This window comes from Pongo abelii, chromosome 13, assembly GCF_028885655.2.
Source record: "Pongo abelii isolate AG06213 chromosome 13, NHGRI_mPonAbe1-v2.0_pri, whole genome shotgun sequence".
NCBI lineage: Eukaryota > Metazoa > Chordata > Mammalia > Primates > Hominidae > Pongo > Pongo abelii.
The window spans coordinates 92,333,401-92,360,712 of record NC_071998.2 but is presented as its reverse complement, the minus strand read 5'-3'; the positions used below and the strand labels follow the sequence as shown (position 1 = coordinate 92,360,712).

The 27,312-nt window shown below is 38.8% G+C and overlaps 1 protein-coding gene across 2 annotated transcripts in view; it reads right to left on the bottom strand.

Moving 5' to 3' along the window:
• Positions 1–27,312, bottom strand: part of PLPPR1 (phospholipid phosphatase related 1) — a 305,400-nt gene that overhangs the window by 9,121 nt on the left and 268,967 nt on the right. For both annotated transcript variants that reach the window (XM_024252216.3, XM_054520375.2), the window contains exons 5-7: positions 14,926–15,176; positions 11,375–11,551; positions 6,880–7,011 (exon numbers count right to left, since the gene is read on the bottom strand). In XM_024252216.3, the coding sequence (XP_024107984.1) occupies positions 6,880–7,011; positions 11,375–11,551; positions 14,926–15,176 (560 nt within the window). The remainder of the gene's footprint in view (positions 1–6,879; positions 7,012–11,374; positions 11,552–14,925; positions 15,177–27,312) is intronic.

Genomic DNA, 27,312 nt, shown 5'->3' with positions numbered 1-27,312 from the left:
ATTAAAACTTCCCTGATTTGTCATCCAAAATAGGATAACTTCTTCACCTAAACTTTTTTTTTTTTTTTTTTTTTTTTTTTGGAGACAGGGTTCACTGTGTCACCCAGGCTGGAGTACAGCCTTGACCTGCTGGGCTCAAGTGATCCTCCTATCTCAGCTTCCTGAGTAGGTAGGTAGGACACTGGGCACATGCCACCATGCCTGGTTAACTTTTAAACTTTTTGTAGAGACAGTGTCTCACTATGTTGCCCAGGCTGGTCTCGAACTCCTGGGCTCAACTGACCCTCCCATCTTTGCCTTCTGAAGTGCTGGGATTACAGGCACGAGCTACTGTGCCCGGCATCTACACCTAAACTTATTCTCTATGTAATTCTGTCTTATGCTTAAGTATTTTCTAATATAAACATTTAAGAGCCTCAAAGTAACTTAGCATTCCACACATTTTTAATGTAATGTTTTTAATATGAAACGGTTCCAATGTTTAAAACCTTTCTGTATGTTTTATCCTTTGAGTCACAAGTTACAAAGAAATGAGTTTATTATTTCAAAATGTATGGAATTTTTGAGGGGTTGGTTTTTAGTTTAACATTTTTTTGGGCTAGAGAAAATGTGGTTTACATAATACAGATCCATTAAAATGTTTTTCTTGAGACTTGTATCATGGTCTTGTATATGATGCATTTTCATAATGTTTCAAGTGTTTTGAGGAGGGTTATATATAATGAACATCAGATCAATCTTGTTGATCATGTGTATCCTTACTATTTTTGTTTGCTCATTAATAAGAGAAATGTACTACAATCTCCTATGACTGAGGATTCATCCATTTTCCTTGTAATTATGTCAAATATTTTTGTCACTGTCTGGCTTTTAATTAGTTTTAACTATTAAGCTTTTATACATGTAATCAACTAGGTGAGGGTGGATATTTAGGTTCTTCTTTTGAGTAAAATGGGCTCTTCACTGTTTACAAGGTTATTTCTGAGTTGCAAAAATTCTCTCTCCATGTTTTCCCTAGCATTACTCCTCTATTCAATCTTGACTGCCACAATCAGACAGAAACCTCAAGGACATTTTTTTTTTTGCATTGGTAATATAATAGAAACTTTAGCAGCAGATAGTAACTGCTCCAGGTTCATCAAATGGAAGCATTTAATTTTTATGTATATATATATATATATATATATATATATATATATATAAAATGTATATAACCTCCCACTTCTTGCAAACCTAAGGTCTTGTCTTTTATTTGAATGTAAAACTCAATGCTTTGGGTCTATGAAATCATTAAATCTTTAACAAACTGTGGCTTTGATCTAGTTATTATTATGGCTTTCCTGATTTGTGTCTTTTTTTTTTTTTTTTTTTTTTTTTTTTTTTTTTTTTTGAGACTAAGTCTCATTCTTGTCCCCCAGGCTGGAGTGGAATGGTATGATCTCGGCTCACTGCAACCCATGCCTCCTGGGTTCAAGCGATTCTGTTGCCTCAGCCTCCTGAGTAGCTGGGATTACAGGCATCTGCCACCACGCTCGGCTAATTTTTGTATTTTTAGTAGAGACGGTGTTTCACCATGTTGGCCAGGCTGGTCTTGAACTTCTGACCTCAGGTGATCCACCCGCCTCGGTCTCCCAAAGTCCTGGGATTACAGGCATGAGCCACCACACCCAGCCACTGATTTCTGTTTTTAGGACACTGGGGATTTACATTATATTCTTTAGAGCTCAGATACACATTTTTAGAAACTGAGTATTTTGTATTTTTCAAGGTACTTTTGTCTGAAATCTTTGTGAAAACAGGTTCTGGTGCATTTCTTTCCTAAGGCAAAAATAACTTTACATTTTATTCTTCTACGATATGCTTTCTATTTGAATTTTTTTGGGTCAACACTTTGGTCATTTATATAAGATTCCATTTAAGAGTAAATGGTAAAGATAAAGCCATTTAATATCCTAAGATAACTAGGTAGGTGACTTTAGGCAGATTTCTCCCTCCAAGTCTTTTTTTTTCTATTGATAATACGAAGTCTATATTATCACCAGTTCTGAATCAAGGGGCCATCAGAATTCTCTAGGAGTACCTCCTTCATTTTTTTTTTTTAAACTCCACACCTGCTGAATCAGAATATCCTGGGGTGAGGGTCCACATATCCATGGTCAGTACAGATAGAATTCCTCTTTTTTTGTGTTTAAAACATATGTAATATATATAATATATAAATTTAATAAATATATAAATATATAATATAAATTTAATAAATATATATTATATAAATAATATATATTATAGTTATAACTTATTACACATTATAAAATTTAAAATTAAATATAGAATTATAGAATTATATATTAATATATAAATATACATTAACAATACAAATTTAATATAATATAAATATATATTAAATATGTATAAGCATCTTTTAACTATATATGTATACATATATAAGTATATATACATACATAGATGAAGAAAGTAAGGCACCAGGTTTAAGTAATATGCCCAAGGTCACCAATCAAAATTAAATGATATGTATGTATATATACATACATATATACTTATATATGTATATAAATATATATTAGTGTATATATGTATCTATATTTAATATATATTTAATATAATTATATATCTTTTTCCCCTATGGGGAAGACATCTGGAGGCTCTATACCACATCCAGAGTGAGTTAACACAGTTGTTTCATTTCTAATTTAATTTTTGTTATTAGAAACTGTGTGGACAAGAATGCAACTGAATAACACTCAGCTGATTGCTTATGTACATTGTGAGCGGGGCGGGGTGTAGAATACGGATAATTAAGAATTGGTTCCTTTGGGATCCCAACAACTTTATACGATCATAAAATAATGCTTTGAAAAACTTGACTATTTTTGTTTTATAATTGTTTACTTTTTGGTTTCTCTATGGTATTTGGAAAGATTTTAGAAAATGCACCCCGTCTCAATCAACTATACTAAGGGGAATCACAGAAGGTAGATATTCAAATTTGAGGTAATGTTTTAGAGAGGACCAGAGCACTGTGGCTCTGAGGACTCCATGTGGCAAAGGGGAAAGAATGTCTTGGGAGAAAGGGAAATGAGGGTGACCCATGCCCTCCCCATCCAGTCTTCTCCTTAAGATATTTTGAATAGTGGGATGGATTTCATGTGTATGATTGTGTGCTCTGAAGTGAGGTTCTAATCTCTGATCTTAAAAGGTCCACATGCTGGGAAGATGGTTCTGTTCCGAAAATTACAAAGATGCCGTTTCTAACAGAAACCATGGCTGTTGGAGTTGCAAGGGAAGTTCTTGCCCACAGAGGGGTATTTATTTTGGAAAAACTGTAGCTCAGGTTCAATATACCAGCCCCCTGTAGAATGTTTTCATATTCAATGCTGGGAGTTGCGGATTTCAAAAAAGAATTTTAATTGAATGAAATCTCAGACTGTGTGGTGTAGGAGAACCAGCAGGGCCTTTAGTATTGGATGGGTCTTCATTTAATTTTGACTGGGTGACCTTGGGCATATTACTTAAACCTGGTGCCTTACTTTCTTCATCTATAAAATAGGATATAACAAAACCAATACAATATCATGAATATTAAATGAGATGACTCTCAATAAATGCTAGTTCTCCTTTCTTGACCAACAAATAAAGGGTTTATCTTTCTAACTATCCATGTGGAAACATTTATTACTAAAAACAGATGCTTGGTGACTTGCATTTTTCACAATTGGTATGGATAGCATAATGTGAGAGGCAATACTTCGCTTTAGCTTTCTGTGGCTTCATTCTCGCTAGCCTGCAGAAGTCCCTCTGATAGTTTCTTATAAATCTCTACTTTCTGTGGATGTTCAAATAGTGATTATGGTCAAATTTGAGGTTCTTGGTTTTGGCTAAAGTGTCTAGTTTGGGTTTTGGGACAAGTTTGTATTAATCCATCAATATTTATTTCACACCTAGTGGATGCCAGCATACATGGTAAATATAAGACATAGTTTATAGGGTCCTCAAAAAGTCCCAAGTCTTTGGAGGAGGCAGACATGATGGAACACTTGGCTTTAATTATGAGTGACAGTCACATGAGAGGGGTCTGGAGGGTCCTTTGGCCCAAGCCTGGTATTCAGGCAAGGCCTCAAATTGTATCCATATGAGGTGGCATCCATAATCACAAAGATCTATTGACAGGTTTGAGAGAAGTTCAACTACTACCTGTAAACAATGAATTAATATCCATTTTAAGAATCCTTTATCTATCTTGTGAATAGCATTTTTTGAAACCCTGTTTAGCACTTCATTTTTCAATTCAAGTAGAATCCCTCAAAATAGAGTCTGGACATCTCTAGGCCTGATCAACCATCAGTGGCCCTGATAATTAAGAAAGAAAGAAGTCTAGGGAAGGCATTAGACAGATGTCATGCTTGAGCAGTGCTGGGTGGAAGGATGAGGTGTGCAAAAGGGGTGTTCTTATATCAGAATATTTGGGGGATAGCATTTACAAGGACACAGAGACTGGTATGTCTATGGAACTCAGCAAATATTTTCTGTTTCTTTTTAAAATTCACTTGTTTTCATTTTACCCCCCAAAATAGAGACCCTCTCTGACTTCACTAAACACAGGATTGTAGTTAGGGAAGAAAAGTTAGAGAGATTCTATTTCACTATTTCATTACAAGGTATCGCTATTTAGCTAATTTGATATTTAACCTGTAGTGACAGGCTGTATATAAATCAGAAATATTTTTGTTAAAATTTTATTTCTAGACCAAGTTAAAATGTTAGCCTTAATACAAATTACGGGAAAACAAAACAATATTTGGTACTGTATTAATGGAGAACCTTAAATATTTTTCCCAAAATGGAGATATGGAGGTAGCTTTCTTTTTCCAACCCCCACTCCCCCCAAACCTGGTTCATTAATAATATTAGATTTAATTAAAGGTAAAAAGGCATAGGATATTGAGACCAGCCTGGCCAACATGGCAAAAAACTGTCTCTACTAAGAATACAAAAAATTAGCCAGGCGAGGTGGCGCGTGCCTGTAGTCCCAGCTACTTGGCAGGCTGAGGCAAGAGAATCGCTTGAACCCCGGAGACAGAGGCTGCAGTGAGCTGAGATCGTGCCACTGCACTCCAGCCTAGGCGACAGAGTGAGACTCCATCTCGGGGAGGGGTGGGAAAGAGCATAGGGTAGTTTGTCTTAGAGAGATGTGACAGTTAATCATCGTTAAATAGTGAAAATATTATTTTATATTGCACTGATATGAAGTACATAATAATTCCAAAGGGAACAAAGGGAAGTGATTTGCTTATCTCTTATATCTTCTATAAAAATGCTTCAGTAGGAAAATGCCAAATACAAGATTTCAAGATAAACAGACTGACAAAACATAAACACTTTAGCCGGGTTCAGCTACCTGAAAAAGATGACATGCTAATGAAAATCATATTATTAATTGTCCCCCTATCTGCTTAAAGAACTCCTACTCATCCAGCTTTCCTACTTGCTACCTATACGGCCTTGGGCAGGTAATCTAACATCACTGTCTTCAGTTGTTTTTTTTTTTTTTTTTTTTTTTTTTTTTTTTTTTTTTTGAGACAGCGTCTCACTCTGTCACCCAGGCTAGAGTGCAGTGGTGCGATCACAGCATGCTGTAGTCTTAATCTCCCAGGCTCAAACACCCCTCCCACCTCAGCCTCTGAAGTAGCTGGGACTACAGGCATGCGCTACCATGCCGGGCTAATTTTTGTATTTTTTTTAGTAGAGACAGGGTTTTGCCATGTTGCCCAGTCTGGTCTCAAACTCCTGGGCTCAAGCAATTCACCTGCCTTGGCCTCCCAACGTGCTGGGATTACAGGCGTTGAGCCACCATGCTCGGCCTGTCTTCTGCATTCTTATCTTTACCTGTGAAATAGGAATTATAGTATCTATTCAATAGGGTGGTTGTTCAAGTAATGATATATTTGTAAAGCTCCTAGCAACTGTCCTGGCCAAAATTAAGTGCTTCATATCATCTGTCCAGGCTCCTTTCAGTTGGCAAGTCGTCTTCCTGGCTTTCCCTGTCTTCTCAGATGGAGTAGATTTTTTCCCCTTCATTTGTATGCATACAGCACTTTGTGCACCTCTGATTCAGCATGTCATATTATGACTACCTATTTATATCCACCTTTCCTGATCATCTGCGATTTATTTATTTATTTATTTAGTAGAGATGGAGACTTGTTACATTGACCAGGTTGATCTCCAACTCTTAGTTTCAAGCAATCATCCCACCTTAGCCTCCAAAAGTGCTGGGATTATAGGTGTGAGCCACCATGACTGCCCCTCATCTGTGAGTTATTTGAGGGCAAGGACTGTATCCAATTATTTTTTGTATCGCTGCTATGATGCAAGGTTCTGTTGTAGAGTAACAGATCAGGAGGTACTGTTGCATTGAATTTTTGTCACAAAAACAGGTCCAAAGGGACATTTAGTAGCCTTTTAAAATGTGCCTCCAGCTTACATCACTGTGTGTAACAAAACCTTTTTCTTTCCAAATATTATCCTAGTTATTAAGTCAAATTGTTTTTTTTCCATATGATTAGTCCAAATTTCATAAATGTGATATTACATTGTAGGTCAAAGTATCCTGAAACAGCTAAGGTTTAAGTTAGACATTACTAAAAACTCTCTGAGGATTCATGATTGCCCCAACCCCCAGAATAAATATAGGAATAATCGAGGGGAAAAAGTGAAGACTGCCTTTTGTGAGGGCCTTTACAATAAATGAATCAGATTCTCATTGATGCTGGGTAGATTTAGTGGTATTCATGGTCTTGATACTGACCTCCCAAAGTGTTCAGCCTGTGGGTTTGGTTTGCTAAAACTGCTTTACCATACCTGTGCACTTAAGGTTTCCAGAGGGCTTTCTATCCTTGGGAAAGCCATTAGGGGTACTCCACGGGGATCCTCAGGCTTGGGTTTGGAAGGAGATCCTTGCGTTCCTTTAAAGTTATGAACCACACACATTCCCTGCAGGACGAGGGGGAAAAAAGAATGGGGTCAGACTGCAGCCATCAATGCCTGGCATCTGTGAGGGTGGCAGGCCTTTCCCCTTGAATATCATCACCAGAGTGACCTTTTTCCTTTGAGAGAGGGGGAAGGGACTATGGGAAGTACTGTGGAAACTTCTGTTTAATCACCAGATGACCAGTAATAATCACTCCCCACCCCACTGGGTCTGTTTTCTCACCTGTAAAATAAGAATAGTAATACCCACTTCAGATTTGTAATGATTAAAGACAAGGTGAATGCAAATCACCTCATAATAACAGCTAAAATTTATTGAGGGCCACTGTGTGTCTGGCAGGACCCTGAGGATTTTATCCAATTTCACTTAACCCACCCAACAATTTCATAAGGGAGGTACTGTTATCTCCAGCCTAGATAGGGGGACACAGGGAAGTTAGATAATTTGCCCAAGGTCACACACAGATTGAAACTCCAGAGCCCCTAAATCATATCCCTATACTATTTTGCCCCTTAAAAAGTGCCAAACGCATAGCAAGTATTCAGTCCATGTTAGCTGGTCTTTAACTCTTACCTTAGATTGTCATCTTCAAATTATGACTATTTGCTTGAGATTAGATAACTCTTGAGTTTTATTGCTTCCATTTAAAAACTTTCCCTGTAAGTTACTGCCTACTTTTCTGTTTTCTGCTGAGGTCTTTTCATAACTGACTGTTCCTACTATCTTCTCTGCTTTTTTTTTTTTTTTTTTTTTTTGCCCGAGAAGAACCCTCCTTTTCCCTGCCTTTTCCCCACACTTTCTTTGTTTCTTCATCCAGCATCTTTAAATCTTTCCTGCTACTCTTCAAACCCTGTAGCACATTGGCATGCGTCCTCTCTACCTGGCTCATCTCCATCTCACTCTTACACTCAGCTTTTTTTTTTTTTTTTTTTTTTTTTTGAGATAGAGTCTCAGTCTGTCACCCAGGCTGGAGTGCAGTGGTGCAATCTCGGCTCACTGCCACCATGCCCGGCTAATTTTTTATATTTTTCAGTAGAGACGGGGTTTCATCGTGTTAGCCAGGATGGTCTCGATCTCCTGACCTCGTGATCTGCCGGCCTCGGCCTCCCAAAGTGCTGGGACTACAGGTGTGAGCCACCTGCACCCCTCCCTACACTGTGCTTTAACTGCCCCCATTAGGAAATGAGAGGAGGGGAACCTGTAGAAACTTTGGAGTGGAGAGACCCAGGTTCCTCTGCTGGGTATTGGTTGGGTGGCTATTGGGCAAGTTACTTATCTTTGAGCCTCATCTTCCTTGTCTATAAAATGAGGATAGGAATATTGTTAGAGTTGCCCTGGGGGCACTTGATTAGATGTCTATAAAGCATACAGCATATGGTACTTGTTCAGCTAATAACTTCCTTCCCCTTCCTCCCACATTCCGCCTCATGGGAAACACAAACATAAAGCACTATTAAACATTTACAGTAGATATCCTGCCATTCTCAGTGTTTGCTCTTCTTTTTCTGTCTCCTCTCCAAGTCTCTGCTTTGAAATACCTCCAGGCTCCTCCAGGAAAATCCTTCCCCTCCCATTTCCCAGCTTTGTGTGTGTCTGTGAGGTATGTTCACAAGCATGTGCCAACAGGGTGGTCTCTCTCATGCCAGAGCAATTCAACGACAGATCTGGGTCTTACATAAACGCCATTTGTAGGAAAACAAATTTTGACATTAATTGGGAAGTCACTTGAAAGCACTAGCAGACTGAGTAGTTACTGAGTGATGAGAAACAGGGCTGCATGTTATGGAGAGAAAACAAGTTTAACGTTGAAGCAGGATTTGTGTATGGGGCTTCAGCAAACCCCGACATCATCCCACAAAGACCCTACAAAATTGCTTGGAACAGTCAGAATGGCTCTTCCTCTCTAACTGGGGATGGCTGCTTCAGAACTGATGGTCAGCAACATTGTTTGTCTTTTCTTGAGCCGAAGTCTATTTATACACCATTGATCTCCCTTTGAAACCCTTCTCTTCCCTTCAAGTCACCTGTTTTCTTTCCTTCTCAAAAAAAATTCCTCAGGAACGGTAGTAGGCAGTAGGGGGAAGAGGAGTTGGTTAATCAATACAAAAATACAGTCAGATGGAAAAAATGAGGCCTGCTCACTATAACAGTAGAGTGACAATAATTAACAATAATTTACTGTATATTTCAAAATAAATGGAAGAATAGATTTGGAATGTTCCTAACACAAAGTAACAGTATTTGAGGTGATGGATATCCCAGTTACCCAGATTTGATTATTATACATTGTATGCTTGTATCAAAATATCACACATACCCCCCAAAAGTGTGTAACTTCTAGGTATCCATAAAATGTTGTTTTTAAAAGGCGTTCCTCAGGAAAGTTCCTAATGAGATATCAACATTTTATGATCACTTCAGCACTGCTTTTCCTGCAACTTCATCCAGAGTATTTGCAGTTTAGTTTTTCATCTTTCACTATAGAAAGAATGCCTGGATCCATTCAAAATACTGGCACATTTTTGTTTTATTTCTCTTCACTTTATTGCATGTTGCAGATATTGTTTTTTTTTTTTTTTTAAATTGAAGCTTTTTGACAACACTGTGTCCAGCAAGTCTATTGGCACCATTTTTTCAACAGCACGTGCTCACTTTGTGTCTGCATCAACACTTTTTTAAAGCCATAAAGTGCTTTTAAATTAAGGTAAATACATTGGTTTTTTTTTTTTTAAGATATAATGCTATTGCACACTTAATAGGCTACAGAATAATGTAAACATAACTTTTTATATGCACTGGGAAACCAAAAAATTGTGTGCCTAAGCTTTACTGTGATACTCACTGTTGCAATGGTCTGGAGCCAAAGCTGCATTATCTCCGAGATAGGCCTGTCATTTTGAGAAAGAAGCTTCCCAATCAGTGTTCTGAATGTGAGCATTGTCCGTATCTTAGCAGATTTTTTACAAGTTGGAAAACCAAGTTAGAGGCTGGGAGAGGCATGTGTGTATTTTGCATATTGGGGAGAGAAGGAAGAGGGGCTGGGAAAAGGAAGTGTGTTAAGTCCTATGACCGAAATCCAGCTATGTGTGATGCCAATCCAAATGGATCTTGGACCAGAGAGGGCAGAATAGGAGGAGGGAGGTCCTACAAGACTGTAATGGCTTCTTTCTCCTTGGGGAGGCTTCCTGAACATTGTTAGGGGATTTATTTCATGCACAATATGGGAGTCTCCAGGCCTGATGATTCATCATAAATTTTTCTGGGCCTGTTTTAAGTCCTTGAAGATAATAGAAATCTGCATCTCTGAGGTGTGAACATGCAATGGAATACTACACAGCAATAAAAAGGAATTATTGATACATTCCACAACATAGATGAATCTCAAAATAATTATGCTAGGTGAAAGATACCAGAAAAAATACATTATGATTCAATTAATATGAAATTGTAGAAAAGGCAAACTGATATAGAATGACAGAAGATCACCAGTTGCCTGGGGATAAGGGAAAAGGAAGGGTGGGAGAGAAAGTTGTACGCCGAAATTGATCAAATTGTACACCTGATGTGTCATTTATTGTATACCTACTATACTTCAATAAAACTGTGAAAAGGAAGACAAAAAGAATAAAAATTAACCTCTTTTTATCAAATCCAACTCAACTTAAGGGATTTCCTAGGTGAGCAGGTGGCCAGACCTCCATCTATTTGGGGAACTAAAACATAATCAGAAATACAAGAAAAATGTATTAACCAAAACTCTTCTCCAGGAAGATAGGTGGTTGAGAAGCCAGTTTAGTGAAAGTAAGATTCCCAAGAGGTGTGTTCCAATAGTAACAGAGGCCCACTAAAAAGGGTGGGTGTGATAATCTGCAGGGTTTTTAAAATTTCTGAGTAGGAGATGCAACTTGGAGCTAGAGTTGAGTTTCTTGGGATGCTGGAGAAGAGGCTGCTTGCTTCTACCAGTGCTCTTCATTCTCTATTCTTCCCTCAAGGAACACTTAGCTTTTGCCCCCAATATGCTGAGAACAAATACTTAAAGAAGATTGGTTTGAAGGTATGCCAGTTTATCATGAGTCTGCTTGGCCCCAGTCCCAAGCCCAGTGTTGAAAGAGGTAGAGCCAGCTGTCCTTCTAGGGGCAATTCTCTCCCGGCCACCCAGAAGGAATTTGGCAATCCTGTTTCTGAAAGGAAAGGGTGTTTTGAAATCATTTTTGTAGCAAAAGCATGCATAATACTTGGAGAATAATTGTAATTCACAAGGTTGGGACAAAAGGAACACAGATGGTGAAGTCTGGGAAACCTGACTCACAGTTTTTCAGAGAGTAGAAGAGGGGGGAAAAGGTAAAAAGAGGGAAGTCAACCTACCAGAAACAGGGCCACTGCAGTGCCCAGGATGAAGCCAGCAATCACGTCCGAGCAGTGATTCCGATACTCAGAGACCCGGTTGAGGCCTGTCAGGAAGGCTGTGCAGAGAGTTCCGAGGCACAGCACCGGCTTGGCCAGTCGACTGCTCTTCGTCTTGATTGTGCTTGTAATATACATCTGGAATAGGTCAGAGGCCAGGGAGTGACCAGGCAGCCTCCTTGTACTGGTGCGTACACATGCAAGCAAGCAAGCAGGTACATACACCAGCGCACACAAGCAGGTGCTCGTGTCAAAGCAACCACACTAACTAGTATTCCTTGAACAACTCCACTAAGCTATTTAATAAAGTATTTAGGTAGGAAATCAGTGCAGCAAGAACAATGAACAGATGTATATTAATCAGTCTTTTGTAACCTAGTGGACATGTGAACAGAAGTTATTAGTGACACAAAGAACACATTAATGATTAGATTCAGAACATATAGTTTTTATGTGACAAGTTTAAATATCATTTGGGGTATAAGAAATCCATATGAGAGTCTAAGATACCAAATAAACCTTCTATAGGAATGAAGCTTTTGGTGGAGAAAACCAGGCAGGAGAGTGACTGTAAGCGATCGTACATTTTATTTTTTGTGTCCCAAAAAGTTCCTGGTTGCTTCGTCACACCTTCAGGCAATTAATACCAAAGTGTTGACTGATGAGTTAGTTGATAGGCTGAATTAGAACCTCCCAACAACTGCATCACATAAATAGGTTTCAGCTGTGCTAGTAAATGGACTCCTACATTCCTTAGGACAGCTGTGATCAGCTTTATTCATTCATTTACTCCACTGTTTCTTAAAATATTAAAACTTTTCTGTGTGTTCCACAAGATACAAAAAGTCAAGAAGACCTGAACTAAGTAAAAGACGATACACTTTATGACACCTGAGATGTAGGCGGCTGTTATTAGTTTGTTTTGAGGTGCTGGGTAAGACTCTGACGTTTTATAGGTTCAGTTAGCAAATGTGTCCCTGGTGGTCTAGAGTTAAGAAGCCATGCCTTTTTCAAGTAAGTACACTTTTTTAGCTAACCTTTGGTAGTAGTTACAAAACACCACTAGAGGGCACCATTGGTCTATCATTTCTTAACAAATGTGCTATGTGAGTTTAGCAATTCTAAAAAATAATGTGCTGATACTTATATGTGTATATGGCCTGAGCACATATAAGTTAAAATAGATGCATTTTATAGTATTGCAATAGAAATTCTTAATATCCTAAAATGATGCCTTAACACTGGTGAGAATACCAGAAGATAGGAATCTCTTCTATGTAGCAGATTCCCTATAAAACTGGTTGTATCAAAGTTACATAAATTACAGCATATTATTACACGATTTTCAGACTCTGTGGTAAATGTTACTTAAAATCTATACTGTATATATTTAGTTGTTCATGCTATTATGTTTTCCAATTATATCTGTCACAAATCTTTCCTATAAGATTAAAAACTATTAAAAGCATGAGCCTATGGTTAGTTGGTATTCTTCATAGTAACTAGTACTTAGGAAGTCCTTGTTGAGTAATTTCTGAAAGCATTTGACATGTAATAGAGGCTTGGAAGATTTATGCAACTGGAATCTTATATCAGGGTTTATCTGACTATAGTCTGTGAGGCGTGATTTGAATTGGATAACATCTGAATCCTTGAGAATATGCTGTAGTCGCATTTATTCGTGTTAAGCTGATGATATTTACTTCTTTCTTGCCCAAAGAACTTCATGTCTCATTGTTGAGGCAGTAGTTTATTATAAGTAACAGAATAATTTTTATAATGGCACTATAAAAATTAATTTCACACAGCAATGACTTGAGTCTGATAAATACAGGAAAAGGCACCAGAATACATTGTTTAGGTTCTAGATAATTAGGACAAATCAACATTCTGAAAATTAGAAAATAAGTTGAATACTTCAGAGGGCTTTATTTGTTTAAAAAAAAATACCTGCATAGAGGTTTTTTGGTTTTGTTTTGTTTTTGGTAAAGCAAAGACATTTAACCAAGCTATAATCTGTTTTGTAAATTGAGGCTTCTGTGTTATTTGCATCCTTGTTTCTTTAATGTGGGGACAGCTGAAGTCATTTTTGTCACATATTCATTAAAGAGTAGATCCAAAAGAAATAACTAAAAAGACTTATATTTGGTAGTTGGTGGTTGACAAAATAACCCTATCGATGTGATCCTGTAAATGGGACACAAAGGCACTGTCTGCTCCTGGTTGTTCTAAATAAATAGATCAGACTCATAGTCACAAAGAATGACTGTGTATTAATTATTAGATTCAGAACATGCAGTTTTTATGCGACAAATTAAAGAATCATTTGGGGTATAAGAAATTCATATGAGTTTTTGCCTTTTTTCCACCCTAGGGGTGATGGCACAGAGCCGTTTTCTTCCCGCAGAGGCAGAACATGCCTCCTGCAATTACACTCAGTGACAGGAAGGGTAGCATCTCCCTGGGGGGTGGGTTGAGGGCATACTCAGAATGTTTGGGAAGAATGGACAGTTTGAAAGGAGTTTTCCCTCTGTCTTTTCCCTTCCCCCACTTTCCATTGAGAATCACCAGACTAGTCATATTCTGAATATAAAATAAGTTGAAGTAAGGAAAGGGGGTGTTTTTGGCCAACAGTTGCTCTGCCACTAGTAAATGCACCTGGTGTCCACCAGCAATATCGTATCAGCCTGTGGAGCCTTTGGGCTGATATCTGCATGTCTATATTCTGGGTCCTAAGAATGCATAAGCCAGACAAGAGTGAAATGAAGTGATTTCCAAAATGAATGCAGTTAAAAAGTTGGAAAATAAGAGAGACACCATTGTTCTTTAAGATGTGGGATATACTTTGGTTTTTCTGTTACTAGAACAAAAAGAAAACAAGAGAAAATTATACCCCAGTGGGGCAGTCAATGGCTGTGCGATCTGGGAGACAATAAGAAACATACTTTGGGGTGTTGAGGTTCTTCTAGAATCATCCCTGTCTCCTAGCAAAGTCATGGAGAAAAGTGTAAGAGCAAAGGAAAGCTGTGTATTTATCCTGGGTCTGCATGTTGTTGGGGCAGCCATTCGTATAAGACCCATGCCTGCAAATTTATAGGCAGGTATGAGAAGGTGTGCTGTTCCAAAACCAACCAAAACTTTGACAAAGAATACTGTTGCGGGAGGTAAGAAAATCTCAGACACAGTACCAGGAGTCTCGTCCCTGCTCTGGTTGTATGATCTTAGCTATACTGTGGCACCCAGCTTTCACATCTGTAAATGGGAGGATATAATTAGGTGATTATCAAAACATTCCAGAACTAATATCCTCTGGCAGATCAGGAGATTGAAAATGGGGTAGAAGTGTGTGTGTCGGGGGGGCTAGTATATCAATAGCATAATATAGAGAACTATGACATACATAACTTTAAGAGTCACTATAAGTGACAATGAAAGAATGGAGACAGACAAGGCAGGGAGGCACACAGCCTATCAAAAACTGGATTTAGGAGAGACAAGACTTGCACACTCACCGTGGCATATAAGGCGGAGTAAATGCTCAGAGCAGCGTGTTTGGAGGGAAAGGATCTCCGAGCCTTTTCTATCACTTCCAGGTCCCCAGTACAAATGTTCCCATTGTTTATAAACTGGTGGTGCGCTTGGCAGTCTGTACTGGTGTAGTTCGGCTTGCACACAGTCAGGAAGTATGGCGTTAAGTGCCCAGTGACCACTTGTCCGGCGTTTACAAAAATGTCAGTAGCAAAAAGTCCAAATGCAAACACCCCTATAAGAAGATTTAAAATCATTAGGAATGGTAACATACTCCATCGATTGCATTTTTCTCCTAAGAGAAAACAGTGGTGAGAGTTCATGATGACCTATCAAAATGATTCTTAGTAGTCCCTGGAGTATCTTTCCAGGAGTGGTACCTGCTTCCCAAATCACCATTTCTTCCAAATTGATGTAGACATTCTACTGTTAGCACTTTATGGTTTTGTATCAGTAGTTTAGAAAAAGCACAGTCTAACAAAAATAATTTGAATTTTGGAGTCATATAGACTCATCACTGGTGACTCATTCACAGTATAAGTTATTTATCTTTTTTGAACCTTGGTTACATTAGCTGCAAAATGGAGTAGGGGGTAGTTTGGGGAAAATATAATAATATATGTGCAAAATACTCGCTATGGTGTCTACATAATTAATCAACATCAGTTCTCTCTCCTTCTATACAAAATACGTTCTCCCTGATTCTACTTGGAAATGCAAGTCATCTTGGGAGGAGTTATTTACAACATGGCAGGTGAGAGTAAAGGAGGATCTTATGGAATTGTCTTTTAAAAAAATTATTCTAGAAACTTTGCTTGAATTGGAGTTTCATTTGATGTTGGAAACAGAAAATGAGAATAAAGGAAAAGTGTTAAAAACAAATGTTGTTGACCAGTAGTCTCCTATTGCTGCCACATCAAATTACCACAAACGGAGGGGCTTACAACACAAATGTATCCCCTTCAAACTTCTGTATTCTGGAATTCAGAAGCCTACAATAGGTTCCACTAAGCTAAACTCAAAGCATTGGCAAGGCTGTGTTCTTTCTAAGTGCTCAGGGCATAATCCACATCTTTCCTTTTCCATATGTTCTAGAAGTTGCCTTCATTCCTTATGTCATGGCCTCTTTCCAGCACTTCACATCATTCCAACTTCTGCCTTCACTGTCTGACTCTGACCCTCCTGCCTGTCTCTTATAAGGACCCTTGTAATTATATCTGGATAATCGAGGATAGTCTCCCTATCAAAACTTCAACCACGCCTGCATTCCCTTTTGCCATGTAAGGTAACATTCAGTTTCCAGGGACATGACCATCTTTTGGTGGGGAAGGGTGCATTATTCTGATTTTGCTGTTGGTCTGAAAACCCTGTGAGCAGGCTATACTTCCTGGATTTTACTTGTTCTCTGGTAAATTCCAGAGGATTAGCCCCAACAAGCTTGAACATGCAGAGGTTTCCTTATAGAAAGCTCTGCTGTGAATTATTTCAAGGCCTGTATATTACATCTATGCACTGAGAAAGGCTGTGTAGAGCTATAAGTGGGTTGAAGAGATGAAGATGTCTTATATGTAATTGAAGGTAGACATTGACAAGTGTGAGAGGCAGCATTAACCCTTGTAAATGTCAAGGGTCTGCTACAGTTTCAACTAAATATCTACCCAATTTTGACTCCCGTATTCAGTGTTCTGAATCTGCAAATTGTGCTGACTTCAGCACCCAAAAATTAATCCATTATAGCAGAAGTGAAGACTAGTTTGGCTGAAACCTTCATCTGGTTTGCATTTGTATCTGTATTGATTGCCATAATCTTTCTTTTTGTGGCCTTGCCAGAATGTGCTTTATCATAATGAGAACTAGCTCTTTTAATAGCTTCTGCTGGCTCATACTCATTGGGTCTGACCTCTGAGAGCAGGCATTCATTGATCATCCGAGGCAGTTTTCACCCCCAGGTACTGGAAGTCTGAATGGTTGGAGATTTTCTACATCTTCAAGCAAGATTCTCGAAGACCAGGTTGCTGGGTCTTTCAAGGGGCAATAAGTCTGTCCAGACATAACTTTTCCAGGAAACTAGGGTAATTTACGATCTGAAAAAGGAAAAGTGGCAGCATCTCCCTTTGGCATTTTGTCAGAAGTGTTTCCAATTAGGGCAGGTTTTATTCTTTCTTTGGCAGAGGATTTCTAGTCTCCTTGGGTCAGTGCCAGCTCTGTGGTCACAGCGATTGTATGATGGCCAGCTCTCCACGCCACTGTCCTGTACGTCAGGGCTGAAAGTGGCTTTCTATTCTTCTCTCTGCCTTCTGTGGATTGTGTCTGTTTCTTCTGCTGGCTTCAGAAGCATCTGCTGTCCAAGCACTTCACTCTGGTGCATTTGATCCAGCTTCAGAAGGTACCACATCAGCCTGGGAAGCCCACCTGCCCTGCGCAGGCCACACAACAAAGCACGGTGGAACCTGCACTGGTGACTCACACACCATGTCAGATCATACAGGGCTTTTCTAGAGGAACTCAAGCCATCTCTCTGTTACTTAACCCTGAGCTGCTTGCGTGTATTTTTACAAGCCTCAGAAGCTAAAAACAGCTACTTTTGCCCTTAGAGTCAGATGAAACACCATTTGGTCTCCAGTATTGCAAGGTATGATTTGAAGATGTTTTAAAAATGTCTCTGTATCTTAGCTTGAAGTCTAAAATTCTTCAGGTGAGATCATATTTTTAATAGATATTTTTCACTTCTGGAACCCCACACCCCTCAGATGGTTCTATTTATCTTAAGGCTCTGTTCCATCTGTGATGTTTCTTACTTCAGAGAAGCCAATTATGTTTCTGAATGGATTTTCCAGTTTACAACAGACACAAAAGTCCAAAAGTAAAGCACTTTTGATTTGCCAGAGCTATGTGCTTGTTGTGATTGCTGTGGCTGTGTTCAGAATTCTGAATATGCTTGGTTTGGAAGATCAAGAGCTATAACCTGGAGGGCGAGACAGTCTTACAAAGTTTCTGAAATCAGCCACAGAGCAGGGGAGGAAGCAGATGTGGGTGTCACAGGAGGAGCTGGGGCCCTGCCTGGTCTGATTACAGAAGTAAAGAGGTACTTCCAGGCTCCCCGCCTCAGGCTGGTGTCAAGCCTCAGGGGCTGGGAAATACAAATCTCCAGAAAGGTTTTTTTGTAAATGTGGACAAAGGTCATTGTGTTTCTGCTGGGATGTAGATTGGGGTTTACAAACCTCTTAGAGAAGTTTCACATCCAGCTTGGCACCACAGCACAGGGTAACTGCATTAGCAATGGCCAAGGAAGGGTCAAATTAGTAGAGAAGAGGCTTGGAAGAGGGACAAAAAAATTGGTGTCTGCTGCTGATGGCCATGATCAGGTCCCAGTAACATGGATTGTCTAAGGAAACCTGAGCTCTTTGTGACCTAAAAGAACATAACTGATGCACACTGGGCTAAACAAAGGATGAAGAAAGAGGATGATGAAGGTGTTAAAGTCTCTCTCTTTTTTTCCTCGGGGTTTTACCTGGACCCCATCTGATCTCAGATAGGATGTCTTTGGACAAGTTAGGATCTTTGATCCCTAGTAGTTTAGGACAAGGAGTGAAATTCTGCGACCCTATTCCTGCTATGGACCCAGCGCAGGACTCCAGCCCTTGACTCCACCAAGAATGTAGTAGAAACAGTGACAGAACCAGGAAACGTGCATGAAGGGGATCTTCAAAGCCACCAATAATTGGTCTACTGACAAACAATAATAGGCCTCATTCCAGGATCCCTTCAGAACTGGGAAAAGTATAGAACCAGACTGCTCAGTGCTGTCCACACAGCAGACCTTCATTAGGAAGCCTAGATGCATGCAACAGAGTAACAATTAGCAGGGGTTGGTGGGGTGAGCAAAGGAAGGACCATGTTCCTTTTAGGCCCTGAAAGTCTGGGACCTTGGGTAGAGCCTCAAAACTGAAGGCCAAATGTTGCATACTAAATGATAAATGTGTAACTCTCCAGTCTAAAAGGCACTTTGCTGACAGCCTGTGATGGAGCATCTCTCATTGTCCACTAAAATCATACATGATGACAGTGAAAAAAGATGGAAACTTTGCCAACTGACACCAAACTGAAGGGAGGATGAGTGAGAGGGGTCCACTGTTGATAACCTTCATATGGAGTATGTTTAATCTCTCTCTTTTTCTCACACACATACACACACTTGCGCATGCACACACACACGCACACCCACACCCACACACACACTTTTACCTCATGGAAAACTCAAGCTTCTCCTCAGAAGACAGAGACTACAGAGACTGCAGGAGAAAACCTAGGGAAAGGTTTTCTTTCTTTCATACTATCGGGCCCCTGACTCTGAGATCCAGGATTTAGAATCCCCAGAAAACAAGGCTTCTGTCTCCCCACTAAATGAGTTCGCTCTGAATTTGCTGAAGACTCTCCTCTCTTACCTGTTTTTTTTCTAAATGTATTTAGAGAGAGACTCCTGGACAAGAACTCAACAGGAGGCGGCAGGGGCACAGGCATGGGCATTTCGCATTCTGAGAGGACTAGATCCACGTGTTCTGGAGAGCATGGCTGCTGCTGGCTATAGCAGCTTTGTGCATGCTCTATAGAGTACCACTGAGCCACACAGTGAGGACAGCGGATGCTAGTTCCTTGGAGCTGAGGAGCTCTAGTAGGAAGTCTGCTAACTAGGGACTGGACTTGGGGCTGTGTACATCTGCTTTCAAGCTGTAGCTCTGAAAAGTTGGCCAAGAACAAGTCACACTTCTGCTGATAAACAGAGCGTGCATAGTCTTGCCCCATTTAACAGTAAACAGGGAGAAATAATCACAGATCACATTGGACATTGGAAAAATCTCCTATTTTAGACTAGAATGGTTATTCTCTTTCTTGTTTCAGTAGAAATTTTACACTTGCATAGATTATTCAATAATTTCCATCTGTCACATTAGAATTGTTGAATATGCAAGCTTTATTACAGCAAGGAACACATTTGTTTTTGCTCATCGTTGCAGTCCCAGCACCTAGCATCAAACTTGGCACATAGTAAACATTTAACAGATAATTGTGGGATCAATGAATAAATTGCTGAAGAAACTTTAGAGATTAACAGAAGAGGATAAAAGAGCATAGAAACTTGTCCATATTTTCTAATTCATGTTGGTGCCTTGCATCCCTGATTTCAGAGAACATAGTTGACAAAAAACCATTTAGCATGTACGTCACAGGGATCATATCTCCTTTTTATAAAATTCACAAAGTCGGGCATAGTGCTAGGCAACTAGAGAATAAGTGATCATTAAAAACTGGGACTTTATAAGTGTCTCATGAATTGGAAAACTGTAAATCATAATTCACTAATCAAAGCATTCTCTATTCTAATGCAGTGAGAATAAAAAAACCTTAGAGTATGGAGATCTATGTCATACACAACAAATGCTTTTTATTGGAGATGTTTGTGAAGCACAAGAAACTCAAGTCATGAGGAACTTGGGAAGTATTGATGGGTAGTTTTATTGAGACATGCATATCTTAGAAATGTCCCTATTTCTGATTCTGAGAAATTACAATGGTTGTCAGTTTCAGTATTAACACGTGGGCACATAAAAACTCCTATACATTTTCATGTGGGGAAACTAACACATGGAACTTTAAAAAAGAAAAGAAAAGTGAAAAAGACATAAAAACAATTTATCTGGATTAAATTGCCAACAATACTCTGCAACAACGTTGAAAAGCTACTCTGTGGGCAGTTGCTTAGTCTGAACCGCAGCTTGTACCACCCCTCCCTACTTTCCTTAACATTCATTCTCAATCTCTTGTCAAAAATTGTTGGCCAGGCATGGTGGCTCATGCCTGTAATCTCAGCACTTTGGGAGGCTGAGGCAGGCGGATCACCTGAACTTAGGAGTTCAAGACCAGCCTGACCAATAGGGTGAAATCCTATCTCTACTAAAAATGCAAAATTAGCCGGGTATGGTGATGCATGCCTGTAATCCCAGCTACTCAGGAGGCTGAGACAGGAGAATCACTTGAACCTGGGAGGCAGAGGTTGCAGTGAGCAGAGATTGTGCCATTGCACTTCAGCCTGGGCAACAAGAGTAAAACTCCTTCTCAAACAACAACAACAAACAAAACAAAACAAAAAAACCTGTGGGCAGAGTGGCTTGTCCCTGTAATCCCAGCACTTTGGGAGGCGGAGGTGGGTGGATCACTTAAGGCCAGGAGTTTGAGACCAGCCTGGCCAGCATGATAAAACCCCATCCTTACTAAAAATACAAAAATTAGCTGGTGATGCTGGGTGCCTGTAATTCCAGCTACTCAGGAGGCTGAGGCAGGAGAATCACTTGAACGTGGGAGGCGGAGGTTGCAGTAAGCCCAGATTGTGCCACTGCACTCCAGCCTGGGCAACAGAGCGAGACTCTGTCTCAAAAAAACAAAAAATAACAAAAATTAACTGTTAAAAGAGGACTGTTCTTTTGTTTCTCTATGGTAAAATAATGTCATGAAAGATAGTGAAAGTAGTAGCATGTTGTATGATATTGAGGATGCTTGAACATTTTCTCGTTTTCAAAATCTAACCAGCTTTGTGCATCTCTTGGTGGTAGCTTTTCTACCGTGATGTCCACAAAATGAGAAAATGTGCCCTCCCATCAGCTTCTGGCTTCTGTTTTGGTAGAAAAAATGATGAAAAATCTTATCCCACACAGAAAAGTACAAGCAAATGGCAGGTGTTTACCAGTGCCATTTCAACACTGTAAGAGGAATACCTAAGGAATTCTTAACACTGTTTCCCCAACCACATTCTGATTCAACCACTAACTTCCATTGGAAATGGAACACAAGATTAAAGAAATACATACAGTTCACTTTTGCTTTTTCTTTTCTACATCAGGATCCCTAGTAGAAAATCTCTATCTAATTCTATTTTTGCCAAGTTCCCTCAATTCAACTGTTGAAGACCATTCCTTCAGGAAACCACAGTTTCTTTAGGAAAAGGAAAAGTGGTAAAATGCTTTCTCATTAACATGCTTTATTCAAACTGGAAGTTTCCTATGAAGATAATTTATCTGAGGTTACCATGTTCATCCCATTTCCTTATAAAGGTGTACTGACCTGATGAGATGTTTAACTATGACTGCCATGGATACCAGGTAATAATAACAACAGCTAATATGCTGTGCTTAGTACATACAAAGTATTGTTCTAAGTGCTTTGCAATATTAGTTCACCTAATGCTCACCATGACTTGGAGGTAGACAATATTATCTCTACATTTTACAGATGAGGAAATTGAGATCCAGAGAAGTCAATTAACTTGACCAAGGTCATACAGCTAGTGAGTAGAGGAGCTTGGGTTAGAAACCAAATAGTAGGGCTCCAGAGTCTATATTCTTAATCATAATTCTCTAAGCTTATTTATTATTAACATACATATGAATAAGCATCAGACCATAAAGATATTTTAGCTTATGCTTGGGAGCACACACACACGCACATACACACAGCACTGAGAAGAGGCAAGGACTTTATAGCATGTCCCTCGTGAAATGTATTGCACTTGCCACAACAGAATACGAATTCTTCAATTTTGTAGTCAATTTTCCAAAAAGAAGAAGATTGAATATCTATGATATGTCATCATTTGAATAAGGCACTTTTCTCATCACTTTAGCAATGAATCTGACTTTTTTCTAGTATGACACAAACACAATTGGTGCAAATTTATCCATATGCCTTATATATTGTGCTTCAAAAATAAGTTTCTGGCAAAATTGAATACATCAGTTCCTTGGATAGTAAATTTCAGGTGTTTACAGAGCAATGCTGTAGTCTCTTTCTCCTATCGATACCGCACAAACACCAAAGGCTGACAACAGCCTGCTTGTCTTGATCAGATGGTTGAAATAATAAGAATAGATTTTATTAAAATCCATTAATCTGAACCTAGTTACTTTATCTGTTAAAATGAATTATAAGTAGTCCTTGTATCACAGGGTGATTACTCAAATCATAAAAAAGTTGTAAAAACACTTTGTAAATTGTGAGCCCTTTATTGATATTGCTCTTATAACTGAGAGAAGTAGATGTAACTAAGGGAAGTGGTTATAAATTGATTATAAAATTTTTTTTAAATGCAGGAAAGAGATAAGAAACCTACAATTGTAACAACCTGAAATACATATTTGACTCAGTTATTCATCCTTTGCATTAATAAAGCACCTTTTACAATGCGATAAACTGGTGGTTTAGAAAAAAATACCCTCTATTTGTCATTGTAATTACTCATGATGATAAGTGAAGATGAAGGATAATTACTTAATAAAGAGGAGTAATCAACTAGAAAGCCCACCAAATATTTTTATAAACAAAAGAACAAACAAATACATTTTTACTTCCTCAAAGCATAAAATTACTTCTTAACAGGATTTTATCTCAAGAATATCCTCTTTACTCCTTTGACAGGACAATTCCCCAGTGCTTTATCTCACAAATATGAGCCTTCTCTCTTGCCACCTAGCCTCTAAATATCTTCTCGGTCCCTCTAGGCGGTATAATGCCAAATGCTGCTTAATACAGAGGAAAACATAAAAGTTTGCCAGAGGCTATGGTAACTTTAAAGTGGAATGGAACATGTGGATGCAACTAAGTCTAGAAAATATGCCCTAGATACAAACTAAATGTGGAGAAAAAAATGTAGCTACCAAGAGATATAGAAATACAGGAATATCGAGGCCTGGATTTTTAGAAGTCTTTAAATTCGGCTTTCGTGATTCCATGTTTATAAGTTTCTAAAGCTGAAGCTGATGATCTGAATCTACTCTCATTCCTACCACAAGATCAGTATCAAGCCCCCATGGGCAGCTGCCAGCCCTGTTGGTGATTTACAGATACTGAGATCTGGTGCTGTTGCCCTCTGCTTGATGCATTTCCTAAACAATTTCATTATGTTCTAATGTAATAACTTAAATAGTTTCTGCCACCTATAATATCAACACTCTGGAAGGCTGAGGCTGGAGGATCCCTTAAGCCCAGGAGTTCGAAACCAACCTCAGCAACATAGGGAGACCCTGTCTCTGCAAATAATAATAATTTAAAATTAGCTGGGTGTGGCCGTGTGTGCCTGTGCTCCCGGCTACTCAGGAGGCTGAGGAGGGAGGATTGCTTGAGCCTGGGAGGTCAAGGCTGCAGTGAGCTGTGATCATGTTACTGCACTCCAGCCTGGGTGGCAGAGTAAGACCCTGTCTCAGAAAATAAAAATAAGTAAGTTGCTTCCAAAACACACACTACTTTTTAAAAATTATTATAGAAATCTTTGAAACCACTCTTTACTACTAACTGTTGAGTCATCAGCGCCTAATTTTGTTATATGAATATTTTTGTTACGCAAGATATTGTATAACTTCTTAAAAGTCTTTGAAATATACTTAAAAAAACCTTTACAAAAGTAGTTGTCAGCTGAGGGTGACCCTGCCCCAGGGAACTTTTGTAATGTTTGGAGACATTTTTGATTGTCACTAGTGGAGGAGTGAGTGCTATTGGCATTTGGTGGACAGAGGCCAGGGGTACTACTAAACATTGTATTAATACAATGCACACAAGTCAGTATTCTACTTCTACACAAAAAAAGAATTATCTGGCAGAGAATGTCGATAGTGCCGAGGGTAAGAAACACTGTTTTACAGCAATTAAGTTCACTGTAGGGTCATGAATGTGCATTGTCTAACCTGCAAAGTGCTAGAGAAAGCAGTTTTCTGCTCAGTCCTTTATTGGAGTCCAGCCTCTAAACACTAGTGCTAAGGAGGACCCACAGAAAAGAATCATTAGAGTCTCATATGACTCAATAACTTTCCTCTTGATAATTATGGTAATCTAGGGAGTTCTAGGGTAGGAGTCTTGTTCAGATGTCTAATATTCTGGCTCACCAAGGATGACATTCAGAGGGGAAGAGATTCAGTCCCTGGACTGAGCAGAAGAACCAAAAGCAACCTCAATTTCTTGAGACCCAAGCAAAGTTTGCTCCCTGGCTATGCCTTCTAGGCCAGTCATGGTACCAGCTTCAGTATCCTTCCTCCCCTGCATCCTTGAATCCCAGCCACAAGCCCAATCCTGATCCCTAGTAGGAAGCAGCAAACATCTTAGTGTCTAAGTCTAGTGGCTTGGTTGCTTAAGTGGTCCAGAAACACGGGTTCCATTTTTTTCCCTTAAGATTCTTCCTGGCTCTTTCCTCTTAACCTGTGTACCTGAGCTTCAACTACGGTTCCTGTTGCTGAGTTATAGAAATTATCTCCATCTGCTTATAGGCCCATGTCCTGCCTTGCTCTTGACATTTTTCTTTTATGATCTAGACTCATGGCTCAGAAAGAAAGTTGGGTGCCTGGGCACTGTCACTTATCTTTAGACTACCTGGGTAGCTTGAACTTCTCGGTCAGCACATGGAGCTGGCCTGGTTCCCTGGGCATCTGGCTCCCTGGGATCATCCCTGTCTTGATTGCTCTGTCCTGCTATGAATTCACTGCCAACTCGACAATTCTCATGGTATACAGCTTCCCCTCTCCATTTAAAATTACATATCTGTTGCCACAAATTCCCTATTTCCTTTCCCTATTTTTCTCTGTACCACTTATCTTCTAACACTATAATTTATTTTGTTTAGTGTCTGGATTTTTCTATCAGATTGTAAACTGAATGAGGGCACATTTCTATTTGGTTCACTCATAGATTCTCAACACCTTAATCTGTACCTAGCATCTAGTAGGTGCTCAATGAGTATTTCATTGAAGGTTGAATGAACATACCGGCCCCCCAGCTGTATTTTAACTATAAATACTGAATGCAAACAGAAATAGACTAATTGAATCAAATAAAGTCTTTTTCTGATAAAGTACATTTAAATGACTTTCAAAATCGAAGATTTTCTAGTTCTCAAAAAGGCTGACATTAAGCTCGTCCCAGGGTATCAATTCTTACAACCATAAAACGCCATGACCTTTGAAACTGCATTTAAAATATTCATGCTTCACTTAGACCACACTTGATTTATGGAAATTATTTAGCGTTACATGAATTCGCTGTTTACCGTGGCACTTTTTAGTCTGTCCAGTGCTACCTAATCCTCGGACCGGATCTAAATGGCAGAAGACTTGGCTGGTATTTAATTAAATTTTTATTAGAAGTAATAATGGATCAACTGTGTGACCCCAAATGAAAAGACTATAATGAAGAGCTCTGGATGACAAGCTATTTTAGTGCTAATAGTCTAATGTTTGCATATTTGGATCAGTTTTTTAATTAACTCAAAGCAACAGTTCAGGAAGGGAAAGTTAATTTAGTTTTCCTTCGATATGGTAAACAAACCAAAAACCCTCATCAAATTCGAATGCTATTAATTACTTTTCAATATTAAAAAGTTACTATTTAATAATTGATATTTACAAAAATATTTACTCAAATATATTTGTGAACAGAACTGAACTGAACTTCATATTTTTTTTGGAAAATGTAACTTCCTTATTTAGTCATTGCCACTGAAAAAGAAAGGTGGGTGTTTAACTCTCTTGAGAACATAAATCTGTATTGCTGTTACTATGCAATGTAATGTAGTAGCAAAGGAAATGGTATAAAGTAAAAGAAATGAAGAGGGAAAAAATGAGAGAGAGGAGTCTTAATACATGTTACTAATTTGATTACATTTGTTTTTATAAAGTACAGGTAAAATTTGTTAGTTTAGCCAGTTCCTTTCCTCCCTTCCCACATTATATAAATATAACTTGAGAAACTATACAATGGTTTAGAAGTGGATAGAGAAGTTTAGCTATGATGTTTTATGCTTAAAACCTGGGAGGACAGGCAGCTTTCTTATAATGAGAATGTTGGGGGGGGGGGGGAAATGTATTGTTGGATTTGTGAATCAAAGGAATTTAATACTCTCTGTCAAAGTCAACACCATTAGCATTTGCTAAAGGAGGAGATGGTTGAATTTGAATGTTTTCTCTTTGATTCACTATTCTTGCCATTGTCTCATTTAAAACTTAATTTGGATCTGTGGGGTGAAGCAGAAGCCTACCCTTCAAATCCATGCCACACAGACGAGAGGAGACAAAAGAATTAGAGAACAAGTTGAAATTTTTGCTCTTCTATCCACACTGAAGACTGTTAGAGAACTTGGCCATCGTTCTAGATAGCCTTTATTCTGCCCTCACTCTTAAAAAAAAAAATTATCTTTAGTTCTTTTTCTGATTTCTAAAAGTAAACATATTCATGATAAAAAATTAAAATTATAGAACATTAGAAAGCCAAAAATTACTTGCCCAATTTGCCCATTATCCTACAATTCAGAAGTGACAACAGCTAATTTTTAGTGTGGTTCC